The sequence below is a fragment of the Magallana gigas genome, chromosome 4 (genome assembly GCF_963853765.1).
Source record: "Magallana gigas chromosome 4, xbMagGiga1.1, whole genome shotgun sequence".
Lineage (NCBI taxonomy): Eukaryota > Metazoa > Mollusca > Bivalvia > Ostreida > Ostreidae > Magallana > Magallana gigas.
This window is the reverse complement of record NC_088856.1, coordinates 26445772-26462482: the sequence shown is the minus strand read 5'-3', so window position 1 is coordinate 26462482 and position 16711 is coordinate 26445772. Positions and strand designations below refer to the sequence as shown.

Genomic DNA, 16711 nt, shown 5'->3' with positions numbered 1-16711 from the left:
TTGATAAAAAAGATTTTCTTATTTGTTCATTATCTTCTTTTGCACTGATATAGTATATTTAATCTTAGAATACACCAATTTGTTCATTTTCAGGGTTCTTAATATAGATTAACAAATTTTTACACTATAAATTATATAAAAAGAAGATATTGTATATTTCGTTCCTCTCACTGATAATAGGATAATAAGACTAATAAAGAGGATATGTATTGTTGAAATAAGTGCTGTTGGATTTTCAAGAGATATTCGATACGTGTAAAAGCTATGATAAGTGTGTTCGCATAACATTCAATGTATTCTACTTTAAGTTAAGCTTATCTTTGCAATAAAACGTTTTTGATAAATAATCATGACAGATTATTATCTTTTTTTTTTATAGAATTAGATGAATCGTGTGATCATATAGTTCATCATAGTCTTAAAAAACTTTTAAATGAATAAAAATTGCAGCTTGTTAGCATTCATCAATTTTTATTTCATACTAGGAAATCTACAACTAAATGATTCGTGTGAGCTAACAGAACAGTGTACCCAACCATTCTCAGTTTGTTTACAAGGAAAATGCAAATGTATAAATGGCTTTTCTGCATATGATACAGAAAGCTGTCTTCAAGGTTTGTTAAGTTTGTCAATATGTTTTGTTCATACTTTATCTTTAATAAGTTTATGCTTTTATTCGACAACGACATGGAGGTAAATATCAAATCGTCATTGTTGAAAGGATTGATTCATAATGTAAATAGTGTAAATTACACATTGAACTGATGATATAAAATTGAGTAACCATGAACGCGAAAAAAATGCATTGTTGGTAAACCAGTTGTACTATTATTAATAATACATGTACGTTAGTTTGGGTAAACTTTCAATTTTTATGATTCTTAAAATCAGTAAAAAATTTTATACTCATCAGTATAATTTAAATATTTAGACCGACTTATTTTCTGTTGCGTTTTCTAATCCATAAATCAACTACTTTATTATTTCAGATAATGTTCCCGTCGGTGGGTTTTGTAGTTTACATGTCCAATGCAACGGGAGTGATAATTCTGGAATATGCGAATACGGAAGATGTACATGTACAGAAGGATTCAAATTTGTTGAGTTTGCGTGTAAAAAAAGTAATGTTAATCAGTTTAAAAAAAACTTTATCTTAATTAGTAACCTACGCCTGTGCTTGTGAAAGACATCTTAAATGACATATAGCATGTTTTTAAGTTTTAGGAAATTTTTAAATAAAATCATTATAGAAGTTTATTATTGTTTATATGTTAAATAATGGCTAAATTGTTAGTTTAAAAGCGAAGAAATTCAACTGTCGCGATATGCATATTTTCTCTCTCGATTTACCGGATGTTATGTGTGACGTCATATGCGACCTCGAGCGCAAAGGTGCTTTTAGCCAACTTTGTAATTGGATTAGGTTAAAACGACAATTAAAGTAATTATCACCTATCAAATTGCCGATAACGGGACATGATAGTGTTTTGTCTTTCCTGTGGACATTCTAGCTGTAAAAATGGGGACTTTGGTTTTTTTTTATTTCCCTTACAAAAGTATGCAAAAATCTTGCGACAAATGGGGGCCTAATCGACGAGAAGAAATGACCAATCGTAAAAATCAAACTGTTGCTCAACGTTTGATGATTGAACGACGATTCACCGACTTATGTCTATTCAAACTGCTAGAGACACCAACGTTGTTCTTGAATATATATTTTAGCCCATGATACGAGAACATTTTTTTCACCCGACCATGCAATTGGTTTAAATGTGACCTAGGCATTACTGATAATGTCAAACATAAGCATAGGCTAATGAAATTATATTTTGCTTTTTTATAAATATATCCATCAGTCATTTCATTATGCTTAAGTATGCGATTTTAATAAAATGCAATTAGAATTACATGCAATACTATTACATTTGCGTGCTATGCTGTGGGAAAGTAAAACAAAGGCTTAACGATATGATATGTTATGCTATGACTTTTGAACACAAAAACCACTGAATACAGAAAAGTTTCAAACATTTGAAAGTATAAAAGCTATGAAATTTTAACTTTAATATGCATTATAACACAGTTATTCTTTATAATGAAATTATTTACAACCAAGTTGAAACTATGTTGTATGCTATGATATGGTATGGTATGGTATGCTTTGAGGAATAAGAATATAATTATATTGAATGAGATTTTAATGCCATGATAAGAGATTGCTATGCTACGATATGGTGTATGTTGGAAATGATATACTTCAACTGACTGTAAACTTATTATTTCATACGTTCCAAACAGTATTTTTAAAATAAATATTCAATACATGGAAACACAAGAACACGTCAGCTAAAAAGTGTTTCTGCTCTTTTACTTGATTATTTTAGCTAAAGAATTTTAAATAAAACCTTTCAGCATTACTTATAATTTGTTTCCATTCCAGAAAATCTTGAATTAAATGATCCATGTGAGTTCTCAGAGCAGTGTATACAACCATTCGCAGTTTGTTTCCATGGAATATGCAAATGTATGACTGGTTATTCTGCATTTGATACAAATAATTGCTATAAAGGTCTGTAAAAATTTTCGTTAAGTTTTTTTTTATAATTATGCCTACAAATCTAACTTGACTTTAACACGGACATTATGACTCTTAACATTGCTTTCATACCTGTTATGAGATTACTACTATATGGTATGTGACTTTTTAATATTGTAATCGGGGTATATTTTTATACTTTGTTTATATTTTGTTCATTTTTAAGCCAACTCATTTTATTTTGCTGTTTAAATCATTGAATTGCCTTTGTTCATCGTTTCAGATAGTGTTCCCGTCGGTGGGGTTTGTAGTTTAAACAAACAGTGCACAGGAAGCCAGAATTCAGGAATATGCAGACATGATAGATGTATATGTACAGAAGGATTCACAAATTTTGATTTGGCGTGTAAAAAAAGTAATGTTCAAGAGATTTGAAAAAAAACCATATAATGTTTCATCTTGCTTGCGGTTTTTATATTTAAATCAACATATATCGACCTCGGAGGTTATTCTGCAACATATACGATAAAAATAACTTTATTTCTATCCTACTAACAGCTCCGAATATCAGCTAATCGGTTTATCTATAAAAAGAGGAAGTAGGTCATATTTTCAAGCGAGCTGAATTGGATTGTTTGAGACGGCTGTTCCGCGTTACCCCAAAGGTTTTGTTAGCAATGGTTGCTTCGGAACGTGTATCGAAAACGTTTCGTTCAAGTAAGACGTTTGGACCCAACCTATTCCTGTGTATTTGATAAAAAGGATTTACGCGCATGCTATTGGAACGTGTCTGGCCCCATTGCAATTTCCAGAGCGCATAAAGCACCTGCAGCTGCTGCTAAGCATTGTCGGGGTTGGGGTTGGAGGGAGGAGTGGTTGGGTGGGGTAGACGGGCCTATGTAACACCTCATTCCGAAATACTCGGCAAATTTCACCGGCTACCAAAGAAGTAATAACATATTGCCGAGCAAACATACGATCAGACTGATGATAATCTATAATTAATCTGTACTCGTTCTGATCTATAACAAAACGTTCTCCAATAGGCAGGGTGTCAATTTGTTAGTACATCGGCATGTTTTTTACAAATACATCGATTGCAGACTATCGATCAGAGTCAAATGCAGACGTTATTTTCTTTAGATGAATGAAATACACACTTAAATTATTTATGAATCTTCTTGTTATTAATTAAGATTAATGAATTCGACAATTTCATTAATTGCATTAATTTGTTCTTTTTATTGGGACAAACAAGCAGTAAAAATTTGTTGTGGGAGGGTCTTGAACCAGCCGCGATTAGCTCTGAAGTAAACATTTAAGGGAATACACATCGCTTTAAAGGACAATAACCCGTGTTATCAATTTTTTTTCTAATAAAAAGCACGTTTTAAGTTATAAACTCATTATCGCCTCGAGTTTAGTATGTGTTTAAGATTTGATAATTTACTGATGACATTTGTGGTATATTGGAAAATAATGTCCGCGGCATCTCTTTGATCTCGGCAATAACTGTAGTAGAATAAAGAAATAATAATTAAATTTGCCATTGCCATGAATAAGAGGCAACTATATTGTAAACACACATCTGCAATCTATGTACAACATTGTATTTATTATTATCTACAAAATTGTATGTATTAAGACTATGAATAACACACGTTTATTTCATACATATACACATTTGGTATTCATGATGTTTATTCGCGCAACATTGTAAAATATAACGAATTAACAATTTTATGAAATATCTTTATAAAATTCCTTTAAAATAAAACTTTCAACAAATAATACGGAAAATGATAAATTGAAAGAAAATGATTACAGTAAACTTTTGAATATACAGCTAGGTATGCGTGTGTTTGAGAAGCTGGGTTGCCTACAACATTAGCATCACCTCTTCCTAGGAAATTTACACAATCTTTGTTTAGCTACACACTATTATTAAGGGAAAGAAAAAAGTCGTTTATTTTAGCTTTGATATTTTAATTTTCCTTAAAACATAACTTTTTTATTATTGTGATTTATATAGTCTGATAATGAGCATTATTATCCAGTCTTTTTAATATATGATAAACTGAAACTCCTTTGAAGGAGGTCATACTATTTTTATATTAATGAAATAACGTAAAAAAAAATAGTTTGAAAGTTTAAATGTAGATATACAATGTAAACGCATCAAAATGATTTTTTACGTGAAGTAATTCTCGAGAAAAATAATCAATATCTAGAATATTTTGGTAATTTTAAGAAATTCTAGTTACTTATAAAGAAAGCTAATAATTACTCATCACTGCTATCAATATTGGAGTAAAAGGTCTGTTGTATGATACAGAAATGTTCTTCTTTCTTACACAGAGTGTCAAACACGAGCATAAATATAATCGTAGGGAATTCATTTTTTTCCCCTAAATACATGTATGCCTATGATTTGATAGGTCCCAAGTAATTGCAATACTTACTTCCCTATTTTTAAAGAAATATTCAAAAGTTGTTAAAGTATAATCATGTCGAGTTAAGAGATTTTTTTGTGCAAATTTTTGAATATTTTGAAATATAGTTCATCATAGTCTTAAAAAACTTTTAAATGAATAAAAATGGCAGCTTATTATCATTCATTACTTTTTATTTCATACTAGGAAATCTACAATTAAATGATTCGTGTGAGCTTACAGCACAGTGTACACAACCGTTCTCAGTTTGTTTCAATGGAACATGCAAATGTAGAAATGGGTATTCTACATTTGATGCAGACAGTTGCATGAAAGGTTTGTCATCTTTTTAAAAAAATATTTGCTCATATGGTATCTTCGGTAAGCTTATATTTGAGTACCTTTTTGTTCCAAAAAAATTGTTTAATGACTCATATTGATATTCAAGTAATTCATGGTTTATAAAAAACCATTGAATTATATAAATATTCAATTAATGTAACATGTTACAGTTAATACACAAATAATCAAATACTGCAATTAAAACAACGATTGTGACAAAAAATGGCCTATACCTATAGTTTTGATTATTTGAATCGCCATAATCTAATGGAACCTGTAAATAAGTAGATGAATCTTTGACATAGAGTTACGTAAATTTCTTTTTGATTTAAAATATTCATTTGGTTCAAAACCCAGGGAGTGTAAATTACACATTATGTTATAAAATAATAATGAAAATATGATTATCTATCAATGAGAAAATAAACCATTGCTGGCATACCTATTGTATCAGTACCATTTCTACGTTAGTTTAAGTAAACTTTGAAGATATTTGGTTCTTAACACCAATCAATGAATATTATACTTAACAATATTGATTATGTTTTTAGCAATTTGTTTTCTTTTGTAATTGCTTAAATCCGTACATAGTTATTTATTATCATTTCAGATACCATTCCCGTTGGTGGGCTTTGCAACTTAAGCAACCAATGCACAGGAAGTGATAACTCTGGAATTTGCGAAAACGGAAGATGCATATGTGCAAAGGAGTTCACTGTTACAGATTTGGCATGTGAAAAAAGTAATGTTAGGCAGATTAAAGGGCATGGTCACGATTTTGCTCAAATTTTATTTTTCTGTTTTAATTTTTTGCAATGCTTTAGGAATGCATTTGTAATGATCAAATGAAATTTGGGTGCCAGTCGATGAGTTTAAGCAAGTTACAGGTCTCACATTTCTTCGTCATGTAAACAAGGCTCGTACCTTGTTTATGTTTACATAGGTTCAATATACCAGTAAAAAATCTTTTTAAGGTGATTTGTCAATCGTTTTATTTATTTTAAGCATAAATAAACAGTTCCTATAACGATTAACACATTCATTTTAGGTCTTAAACTGGAATTTTAACTTCAACATTCAAAATGTACACAAAAGTTTTGTTTACATTGCGAGGAATTGTACATGTACACTTTGTAACTCGCTTATAACTCAACAAATGACACTGAAATTTTGGTTGCCTATTACAAATGCCTTTCTGTTAACATTTTGAATGTTGAAGCTCAAAATTCATCAACTGGCACCCAGATTTACATTGATTATCAGAAATGCATTCCTAGAGCATTGCAAGTTATTCAAACAGAAAAATAAAATTTGACCAAAATCGTAACCATGATCATTTAAGAGAAAATCTTTAACTTTATTAATATTTGTAAAAATTTGTCTTAAATACTACACTATGATATTTTGTTAGTTTCAGTTTGTAGAAATTATACATTTATACGACATAGTATTCATCAGGTCTTATAAATACCAGCAAGCAAATTGCCTGCTGATATATGATTGAACGAGAGCCAAGTAAAGTTTTTTTTGTAGTTTATCACTGAAACCACTTATATTCGACCTCCTTAATTTAACCAAAAAAAAAATAAAAAATAGCGGTCTCTACAGTTTATTCAATTGTTAGTATCAATGACTGCTATTTTAGTATAATGAACTTGTCAAAAAAAACATAAACTTGTGAGAACTTATTGAACTGTTCATAAAGAATAAGTGTGCATATCTATAGATAATACCCTAAATCAATAAAATCTAAACTGTTGATCGACAGGGACGCGTACATTGTATGACTGAGTGTGTATATAGGTACGTAAGATTATTAATTTGTTTTATCTAGGTCACCCAAACAGTCTTGGGATTGAGAGTTCAAATAGTCAACAACATGGTAACTGAATAAATATAAAAGCAAATATCTATCTATTTCCGTTATCATGAGATTTCGTTAAAAAGACAGAAAAAAAACCAATATTACCTCTGTGATAAATTGCTATTTAAAAATTCTAAGCATTGTTACATCGAACAATTTAGTAGATTTTTTTAATCAAAGCACACTTCCATGTTTACTTGTATTACCAAAAGACACCACCATTGGAGTGACGCTTGGGACATTGTTTGGCGGATGTATTCTTGGTGTGATTGTAACTGCTGTTGTAACGACCCTGATGTACAGAAGATTAAAATTACGAACCAGAAAAAGGTACATTTGCGAACAATTTTTTTTCTATCTATCAAATATTCTTCATACATGTATCCTTAACATATGACTTGAATAACAACTGTATTAAGTAGGGATATTTTTGTCTTCGAAGAGAGGAACCTGACGTTATGTTTGCAGGCAACAGAACGTATGGTGGTGCCAGCAGTGCTCAAATTTCTTACAGAAACGATAAGAAGGTAAAAACATGTTAAATGCATTTAAAATTGATTGAAGATATTGGAAAAGCCATCACTTTAGTCTATGAAAACCGACACTGAAGATTTAAATTGAAAAAAACATATATCAAAAGAAATGTAGTAATTGCTTTTTTGAATATACACGAAAATATTAATGTGTGACATAAATTATGAATATACTACAATTTTGGAAAGGTAATGTTTTTGTTTATAAAAGTTGTATTCTAAGCATTTATTGCTTGACCCCCCTCCCAAAAAATGGAAATGGAATGTGGCATTAGGCCTATTTTTTCTTAACTGCAATGATCACATCAGATAAGTGTTTACACATAAAACTAGCCAAAAAAAGCACACGTACATGTATATTATATCATGTAGTGATCATTGGAAATTTGATGATGATTCTTTAAATTAAAATATTGATACAACGAATGAATTTAAATGAGAACGTCCGTAGAATAACTCGTAACAATATTTATATATACTGATTTTATTAATTAATGATATTCTATATTCACCTGATCAACTTTATTTTCCTTTTTTCAAACTTTTAATACTCTGGGCTTAAAAATAAAATATAAAAGAAAGATAACAGTTTTATTACCTTGTTTAATATATTCCTTGTATGCTAAACTCTATAAATGCCAACCTTCGTAAAGATATTTGCATTCCATATCAGATTACAGTAAAAAAAAAAGTATATGTAACTTACTTATCTGTTTTAATTTTTCAGCGAGATGTTGCAATGTTTTCCCCATACTCTTTTGCAAAAGAAACACAAGAATACAATTTGTCGGAAAAACAAGACAATAAAAGGACCGATGACGTGTATAATCATTTACACGAACATACGGAACAAGTTGACGACACTTACGACCATGCATGTGCTGTGCCCAATCACTCTACGGATCTCTCTGAATACAGTAATATACTTGATGCAGCCACTTTTCGACCATCACCTTCAAAAAATGGAGACGACTATTCTATTTTAACACATTAAACAAGCAAAGATTGTCAATATGCTTATAAATGTGTTAACTGATATTTATTTATTTAAAGACACTTTATTTATTGAGGTCAAAATAATGAAATTTGTTGGAGACTTACGTGATTTTTTGAGATATCCTTTATAGAAAATGTTTTATCCATCATTTACAAATATAACCATGTCAATTAACATGACTTTAATATTGTATGGGAAATATGTTTGTTTGCAGTTTGACATAAGAGCAAAAAAAAAAGGGTTAACTTACAGGTAGAAGTGAATGATTTAAAATTAATATCACAATTTCTATCTCCGTAATATATTAAACCATTTACGGAAAAAGAACAAAAGACATGCACATGTACCAACTTGTGATTGTGTGGAAGTTGTGAAGTCAGACAAACAGACACAACAAAAAGGGACAATTTTGCATCAATATATATATTTGACACATATTAGTATTTACAGGCAACAAAATCTTCTCTGCCCGAGATTGTACTATTTCCAGAGAGTTAATGTAAAATAAGATTAATCAGTAAAAAAAAACGAGCGCAAGTTTTGTTTGCCATAAACTGTACATTTCAACTTTTTAACACGTATGGAACTGTTCTCAGTTCGTCAATCCGATTTATATTTTAAACCGGGAGCTACATACATACATGTACAGCTGTTGTATGGTGTATTTCCTATCAAAATATACAATGAAATCAAGTTTAATTATATAAATTGATTCTTTCCCATTTCATACATGAGTCATGTGCTCAACCTTTGCTTGGGAGTTTATAGTTTTGCCTTCTATAACAATTTGAAAATATTTTGGGGGGATCAAATATTTTAGAATTGGAAATTGACTCAATGTTTCTGGTAAAGGTGAAAATTTAAAAATGTTTATCACAACAACGTCAGCGAGCTTGGCGACCTCAACAACGACAGACAAATAACGCATAAAGTTTGATTAGAAAATCTCACTGGAGTCTTTGGCTTAGGTGAATTAGAAAGAAATTTTAAGTTTACCTGAAATGCTTTATATACATATATTTTTCAATTTTTCGGCTTACGAGTTATCGCACTTTTATATTTGTATAATCAAGAAGTAGAGAGGGCTCTATGCGTTTACATAATGTTGGTGTCATAATTTGACCAATGGAATTAAACGCGGAAATTCTAGCGACTCTCTTTGTTTAGAAAGACGAGCTTTTTAACTTTCTTTCAGGATGCCGCACGGGAAACACCTCTGAATTCCGACTCTGTTCCTTCAGACAATTTCTTTGAAAATCCACCATCTCTCCCTAACCTTTGAAGTGTTAATTTTTTTATATTATTTTCTTTATTTTCATTTTCTTCTTTTTTCATTCGTACATTTAATTGTATGTGTACATGTCGTTTTCAGACCACAATGAATTTGTTTGACGATATTACGTAACCAACTTTCGTTTCAGTTTCCCAATTTAGCCAATTCATAAATTCATATTTGTATATGATTATTAACTACTGTTCGAATATTGATAATATTTACATCATATTAAGACCAAATGCAGAATTGCGACATAATTCAATTACATTTCAGTTGTAGTATTGCGCAATATTTTTTTTTTTATAATTTTAATGACGTAATGTGTTACAATGTAACAATTAAATATATGCTGGTGGCGAAGAGCAACATATAACACATCTTGTTTTGTGTTTATATTATGTATCGAAAGATGGAGGTGATGACCATACGTCAATTAAACTACATAAGTTAAACCCCTTTATACGGAAATCAATTATGGATATAGTTAATTTAAAATAATACGTACTGTACTTAGTCGTTAAGAAGCAATTTAACATTACATTAATTTGTAAATGTTTAACCAAACGAGTAAAAAACCTTATCACACGTAAGTTAAAATAATGCAGATAGAAAAAACAAAAATCAGTCAAAACTTTTTTTCTTTGTAACTTATTTCTATTGAATAAATCCAATAATGATATTGAATAAGGCACAACCTACACATACACATGTAGCCTCTTGTATAAGTATGTCAAGTTATAGATACATTGTAATTCATATCAGCAATGGAGCGGTATCATACACTTTAAATAGCATAGTTAAACAAAGAATAACTTTTGAATTTTTGAGGATTATTATAGTGCATTTTTAAAGGTGTCTACTTTATTTATCCGAGTTCGTTTTATCCTTGTGGCCGTTTAATATAGCAACATATTCCTTTGGTAGTGGTAGCTGCATGATCTCAGAATTGGGACTTTTAAGAAAGCTGGTTGTCTACAAGATAAATAAATTAGATTAATTGATAAATAAAAGGTTATAAACTAAGGTAAAACATTCATTGATTTTTTTTTCTAAAATTGAAAAACGTCTTGTATGTCGTTATTAAATGACCAATAAGATCTTCTTATCATTTTAGATATGATTTTGAAACCATAATTTATTTAGTTTAAACCTTTTGCAAGAATGGGAGTGTCTGCCTGGCCGATCAAATTATTAAAGTTCAAGGTCAATTAGAAAAAAATTCAAATTACATCTTTTATTGTATCATTTTTCTTAAAATACCGTAGGGAAAACCTGCATTTAAATTCTTTCAAACAAAATTGTTAAAAAATTTAAAATAATCAAGTAGAAAGATAAGTATTAAGATAAATGTACATGTATATAGAAAGTTTGGGCAGGATACACAGATAATATAGCAAGACTGGCTGGCTTGTCTTAAAGACAGAAAAGTGTGAAGATTAAAAAAATAGTGCTAGGATTTGACGGATATAACATATCGGTAAAATGGACGAAAAACGCTTTGATAAAAAGTTGATGCCTTCGCTATATTGGAATCCGAATATAAAAAAACAAATGTGAAATGCTGCAAAAAAACGGAGATGTATGCAGATTTAAGGTCGCATAATTACTAAAATTATACCACGAACATCAGAATCAAATATCTAATAGCGTTGAAGACCTACCTTCCCAAATCATTATAGATATTGGCTGAATAAAGACATAAGAAAAACATTAACGACAATGACTAATAAAAAGAAATAAAGCCGTCTCATTTCAACAATATTAAAACATTTAATCAATCTTATTATCGACCAGTATATTTCATATTGGTTCAGTTCTATTTATATGAACAATTTTAATTGAAAAATCAATTAAATGCCAATAAAAAAGTAAAAAACAAACTTTGCAGATAAATGTATTTCTAGAATTCTTTCCAAACTACTTGAAACAGAAAAAAACACCCCAAAAATTGTTGTTGCTTTAAAAGACATGCCACTGATTACTGAGAATTTTCAAAAACATTATTGAATTTCCCATTTTACTTGTATTAGGTTTATATATAATAACGTTTACTTATGATCTTATAATAATGAGTTTAATGCATGATGACTGTTCTATTAAGTATCTCGTTAACTATCGGTTTTAAGTTTAATTAGTACTTTTTTGTCCTTTTGGTTGAAGTAAATGGAAATGAAACTATATCATACAAAAGCTACATTTTTTTAAAGGTTTTTTAAAAGCTGTTGGTGAGAAATATCTCCTTTACCAAACTCCATATAACTGTAGAGTGGATTTTTCTAACACTGTTAGTGAAATTTATCCACATCTTAAAAGGTGTAATAAAGCATTATCCACTGATATCTATGTACTATTTAGATATGGTAACAAAAGAAATGAGAGTCAGAGATGTTATAACAAACTAGTCCCCATTGCAGGGTTTAGCATATATGTTGAAACAGTTTTCCCTGTTTAATCTAGAAAGCAGTCTGGAATACTGTATTCACATTGTTTTCTAACCTAGTCATTCAAAATGACATTCAGGAGAAATATTACGAAGACACATCCGAAAACATGCAATGTCGTTTGTCAAAATAAAAACACAGAGTGCAGTTATTTGTTCTGGTTTTAACTCGTAGGCGATCCTTATTTTTTTGTTTTAGCATTTGTTAAAAAACATAACATAGACAATCATGTTGATATCATTACATACTTTAATATATAGCTTTACGTCAATGTAATATTATGCTTAGGAAATACGACGTTAAAGTAACATATATATTTTGAACAATAAGGACGTTAAAACAATGCTATAAGAGTTTAAAAAATGTATGAAACGTCAACTATCAAAATTTTCTTATCTTGATTGAATTTAAAACGAGGAAGTAATCGAACGTGTACAGTAATTTTTCAAATCATGGCGGTCGTGTATAGATACACCATCATATGTAAGTATTTTCATTTCTTACTATGTGGTTCTATCTATCTGTTTTACGTCAACTTTATAATTAATGTACTAAATATTTGAACGGCTCATGAAAATAAAACTTCCCCCTCGTCAATAAACATTGTAAAGCATGCATAAATAATTGCTTTCATATTTGTTCTGCTTTGCTTAGGAAATATGTTTATGTTCTTTTGGGGGACAATAAACTTGTTACAGAATAAAACTGTCTTTATAGCTAATAAAAAGGTATATGAAAAAATCTAAATTGAAAATCAAGAAACTTGAAAAAAAACTTTTGTTTTGTTTTTAGCTTTTGTATAACGAAGTTTAAAAATCAATTTAGTATAACAACGTTAACATTTAAAAATTCACCTCTTTCTCAAAAAAACCCAATGGTTTTGAACAATGGTGTCTGTAATTATGTTGACACATTCCACTTACACCGTATAGATAAATTAGTGATGTTAAGAGAAGATTACAGTTTTTGTATTAACATGAAGCCTCATATGACACCAGTCTTTGTATTATTTACCCGTCAAATGGAATACCTAGGTCTACTTTTCGGAAAACAAATGTATAATAACGTATGATCTACATCATTTAGAGAACACATTCATTTGTAAAGATAACAACTAGAGGTAGTTTTTTCATTGTATAGAGACCAGAGGTAAGGGAATTGGTTACGCATTTCAGAACCCGGAAGTCAACTTGATAATAGCTACTTGCCAATATTTAAACATTGACAAGGTCACGTTTATTAAATGAAAATATCAATACGGTATTTATTTAATGTACAAAATATATTTATTAAATTAATATACACATAGAGGTAACAACTTACATTTATTGTAATTTCAAAACGGATGACTGTGTTTCTAGCTGGTACTTATACTTAAAGTTAATGGAATTAAACTTTTCAACATTACGATGACCAGAAAGCAACACTGTATGGACATCATTTAATACCTTTTGTTAAAAAGTCAATCATGTATAATGTGTTTCATCAGGGGTCATCTAACTGTTTATATGAAGTAGAAGGGCAAATGATCCATTGCTGATGATGTATCAATACGGGAAACAGACACTGAGATCAATAGTTAATATTGTTTCCATTTATGGGACGTCTGAATTGTATGTAAACAGTCTAGCGATTTCCTTATTTTGGTTTGATTGATTTATAGGACAAGAATTTTCAGTCAATAAAGTAACCAAAGGAGTTTTTATAGGCTAAGTCTATATTTAATTTTCAGGTCATCTTAAGTGTTTCACTTTTTTTATAGGGAGCAATTTTTTCCAACACTACATGTTTCTTTTGAATGAGAGTTTACGCGAGCAAAAAATACACAATGCAGTCTTCAGTGTAATTTGTTAACAAACTTGAACAAAGTTGCCATATGTGGCAGGTCGATATGAGGGCGATAAAGCACTTAGAGCATTTTCTTAGTAAAACGAAAATAAATTGTGCTTTGTTTAATATCAAAATGAGTTTATTATTCTCCTTCACTGCAATATATCCCGAAACGGAAGTCTTCAGCCTTTTGTGCTATTCATTAATTACATAATGGTGAGGGAGACATAAAGATTAATTCCCCAAAAGAAGAAATAAGTCTCCTTGAGACGTATGTATTGCCCTCCCCTTCCTCCCTCGGGTCTAACATGATCAATGAAAAATTGATTTCAACTCCAGTAAATATCTGTAAATCAATGTACATGTAAGTAATAAAATTTATCCTTTTAAAATATAGAGAAATATCCGATTATTTAGGATCAGCATTCCTAACAATAATGGGATTACTAGTAGTTACATAAAAATAGAAATTTAGGTATCGTTTACTGCATCCTTAAAACAATCCAAACAATGAATACCTACCATTTATCATAATATTTCAATTAATTAAGCTTATAATAATCAATAAAATGTGATAAAACATTATGGTTCTTAATTTCTTATATATCAATAATTTTAAAATTGATTAAATCCGTTTGAAAAGTCAATGAATTCACACTATTATTGTAACAATTTTTAGACGGGTTTACTAGTTTAACGTTACATTAGTTAATGAAGAGTTATTGTTGGTTTAACTGTAGAGGCCTTGGTAAAAAACCCCAAAATGTGCTCCTATTTTGAAGAAAGTAATTTACGCTTTTTCTTACTTTGCAGGTCGCTTACAATCTTCATCCGTTTTCTTTTGAATTTGCTGTCAGATATCAATATTGATTGATCGAACAATTACTTTTGATTACTTTTGAAATTGTAGTCTAGATTATGAATACAAATTAAATATACCCAATTTTGTAATCTAATATGATGTAGCTTATTTTGTTTACAAGAAAGATAATTACGAAAAATGTCTTGAAGAACAATAAAAAGTGTTTATTTTGCATTATTGTTCTATATGATCCTGTATCTTTTATCCTTATATTGTTCTATTGATCAGTCGTTGAAATATAATCGTTAACATTTTTTGTGTTTTTATGTGTTAGATTTTACTTTGATGGTACACGAATCAATGTCCAGTGATATTTACAGGTAAGAAAATGATGAAAGGCACTGCTAACTGACAAGACAGTTTGTTGACGTTATATATATTTTGACTGAATTTGATTTGATTATACAAATAAAAGTTCGTGATTTGATAGTATGTGATTATTTTAAAAAATTGCGTTTGAACCATAACCTATCTGTTAGACATCAATATTTTTATATATGACTAGATCTCTATTTAATCTTATTATTTCAGACAATTTTTGAATGTGATTTTGATTATATTCTTATTGAATTAACAAAATAGTTTTAAAACAACGTGCACATGTATTTTTCATTGTCGAATGGCGTATAAATAATAATATTGTTTGTCCCTTTAGATATCTGTGTTTAGAGACAGTTGCAAGATTTATGGATCACCAATACAAATGTTCCTTTGATTTAAGTACCGCACAGAATTTTCTACAAGATGGTAGGTTATTCACAATTATTTTGATTTTTGAAGTGCATTATTTAGATTTTTCTGTCATGAAACGTGAACGAATGCATTCAATACTGTCATAATAGATGCCATTGGGTAAAATATAAGTATTCATAATATAACTTTCGAATCAATACCAAATTGAACCCAGTTTCCTAAAATTCAGTTACTTTCGTGATAAAAAGATTTATAGGCCTCTAGAGCGACATGTATAGAAAGCTAAAGTAAAAGATAATATGTGCCTTTCCATAGAATCAGATTATCGTAACATAAGAATACAAGATTACCGTTTGATTAGAAGAATAAAGTCCTGCATGAGATTTTGTAACAGGTAAAGGTTAAGAAATAATTTCAGTTGAATTTTTTGTTTTACAGCTATCATGAAAAAGTGTTTCTGCTGTGTGCCATCTTTTTGTTTTCTCCGGAGATTGAACAAACTTCGCATTTCATTGAGATCATGTTGGTTTTAATTAACATTGGATTAATGATCGAAAATTTAAATAAAGCTAAAAATCAAAACAGAATAGCTTATGTTGTTTTAAGTAAATTCAAAATGGCATAACAAATCAAACTGTTATGAATTTTGTTATAAATTCATTGTAAATCAACGCAAAAGCACATGAAGCACTACGTCAGTAGAATGAATTTAATTTCAATTGTCGTTCTGTCTAACTTTAAAAAAACAATAAAAGTTATTTTTCATACTTTTTTCACAGATACAACCTGTCCTTATAAATGCAATATCTGGATAAAGAATCTGCATAGTTACGGAAACACTCTACAAGAAGTTGATCTAACTATTGGCAATGAAAAAAAGATATTCAACCCTTGTTCAAGATCAA

The 16711-nt window shown here is 29.6% G+C and overlaps 1 protein-coding gene across 1 annotated transcript; it reads left to right on the top strand.

Moving 5' to 3' along the window:
• The first annotated feature begins 480 nt into the window (after positions 1–480).
• LOC105328276 (uncharacterized) lies at positions 481–10290 on the top strand. Its single transcript, XM_066081798.1, has 10 exons — positions 481–614; positions 990–1121; positions 2441–2569; positions 2820–2951; positions 5176–5304; positions 5921–6052; positions 7145–7192; positions 7387–7504; positions 7617–7701; positions 8435–10290. The coding sequence occupies exons 3-10, from the start codon at positions 2527–2529 to the stop codon at positions 8699–8701; spliced, it is 954 nt and encodes a 317-aa protein (XP_065937870.1). The 5' UTR covers positions 481–614; positions 990–1121; positions 2441–2526; the 3' UTR covers positions 8702–10290.
• Positions 10291–16711: the final 6421 nt, after the last annotated feature.

Coding starts and splice junctions, on each gene's coding strand:
- LOC105328276 (XM_066081798.1), top strand. CDS start 2,527: ATGACTGGTTATTCTGCATTTGATACAAATAATTGCTATAAAG. Junction 2,952..5,175: donor TGATTTGGCGTGTAAAAAAA/GTAATGTTCAAG, acceptor ATTTCATACTAG/GAAATCTACAATTAAATGAT. Junction 7,505..7,616: donor AAATTACGAACCAGAAAAAG/GTACATTTGCGA, acceptor TTGTCTTCGAAG/AGAGGAACCTGACGTTATGT.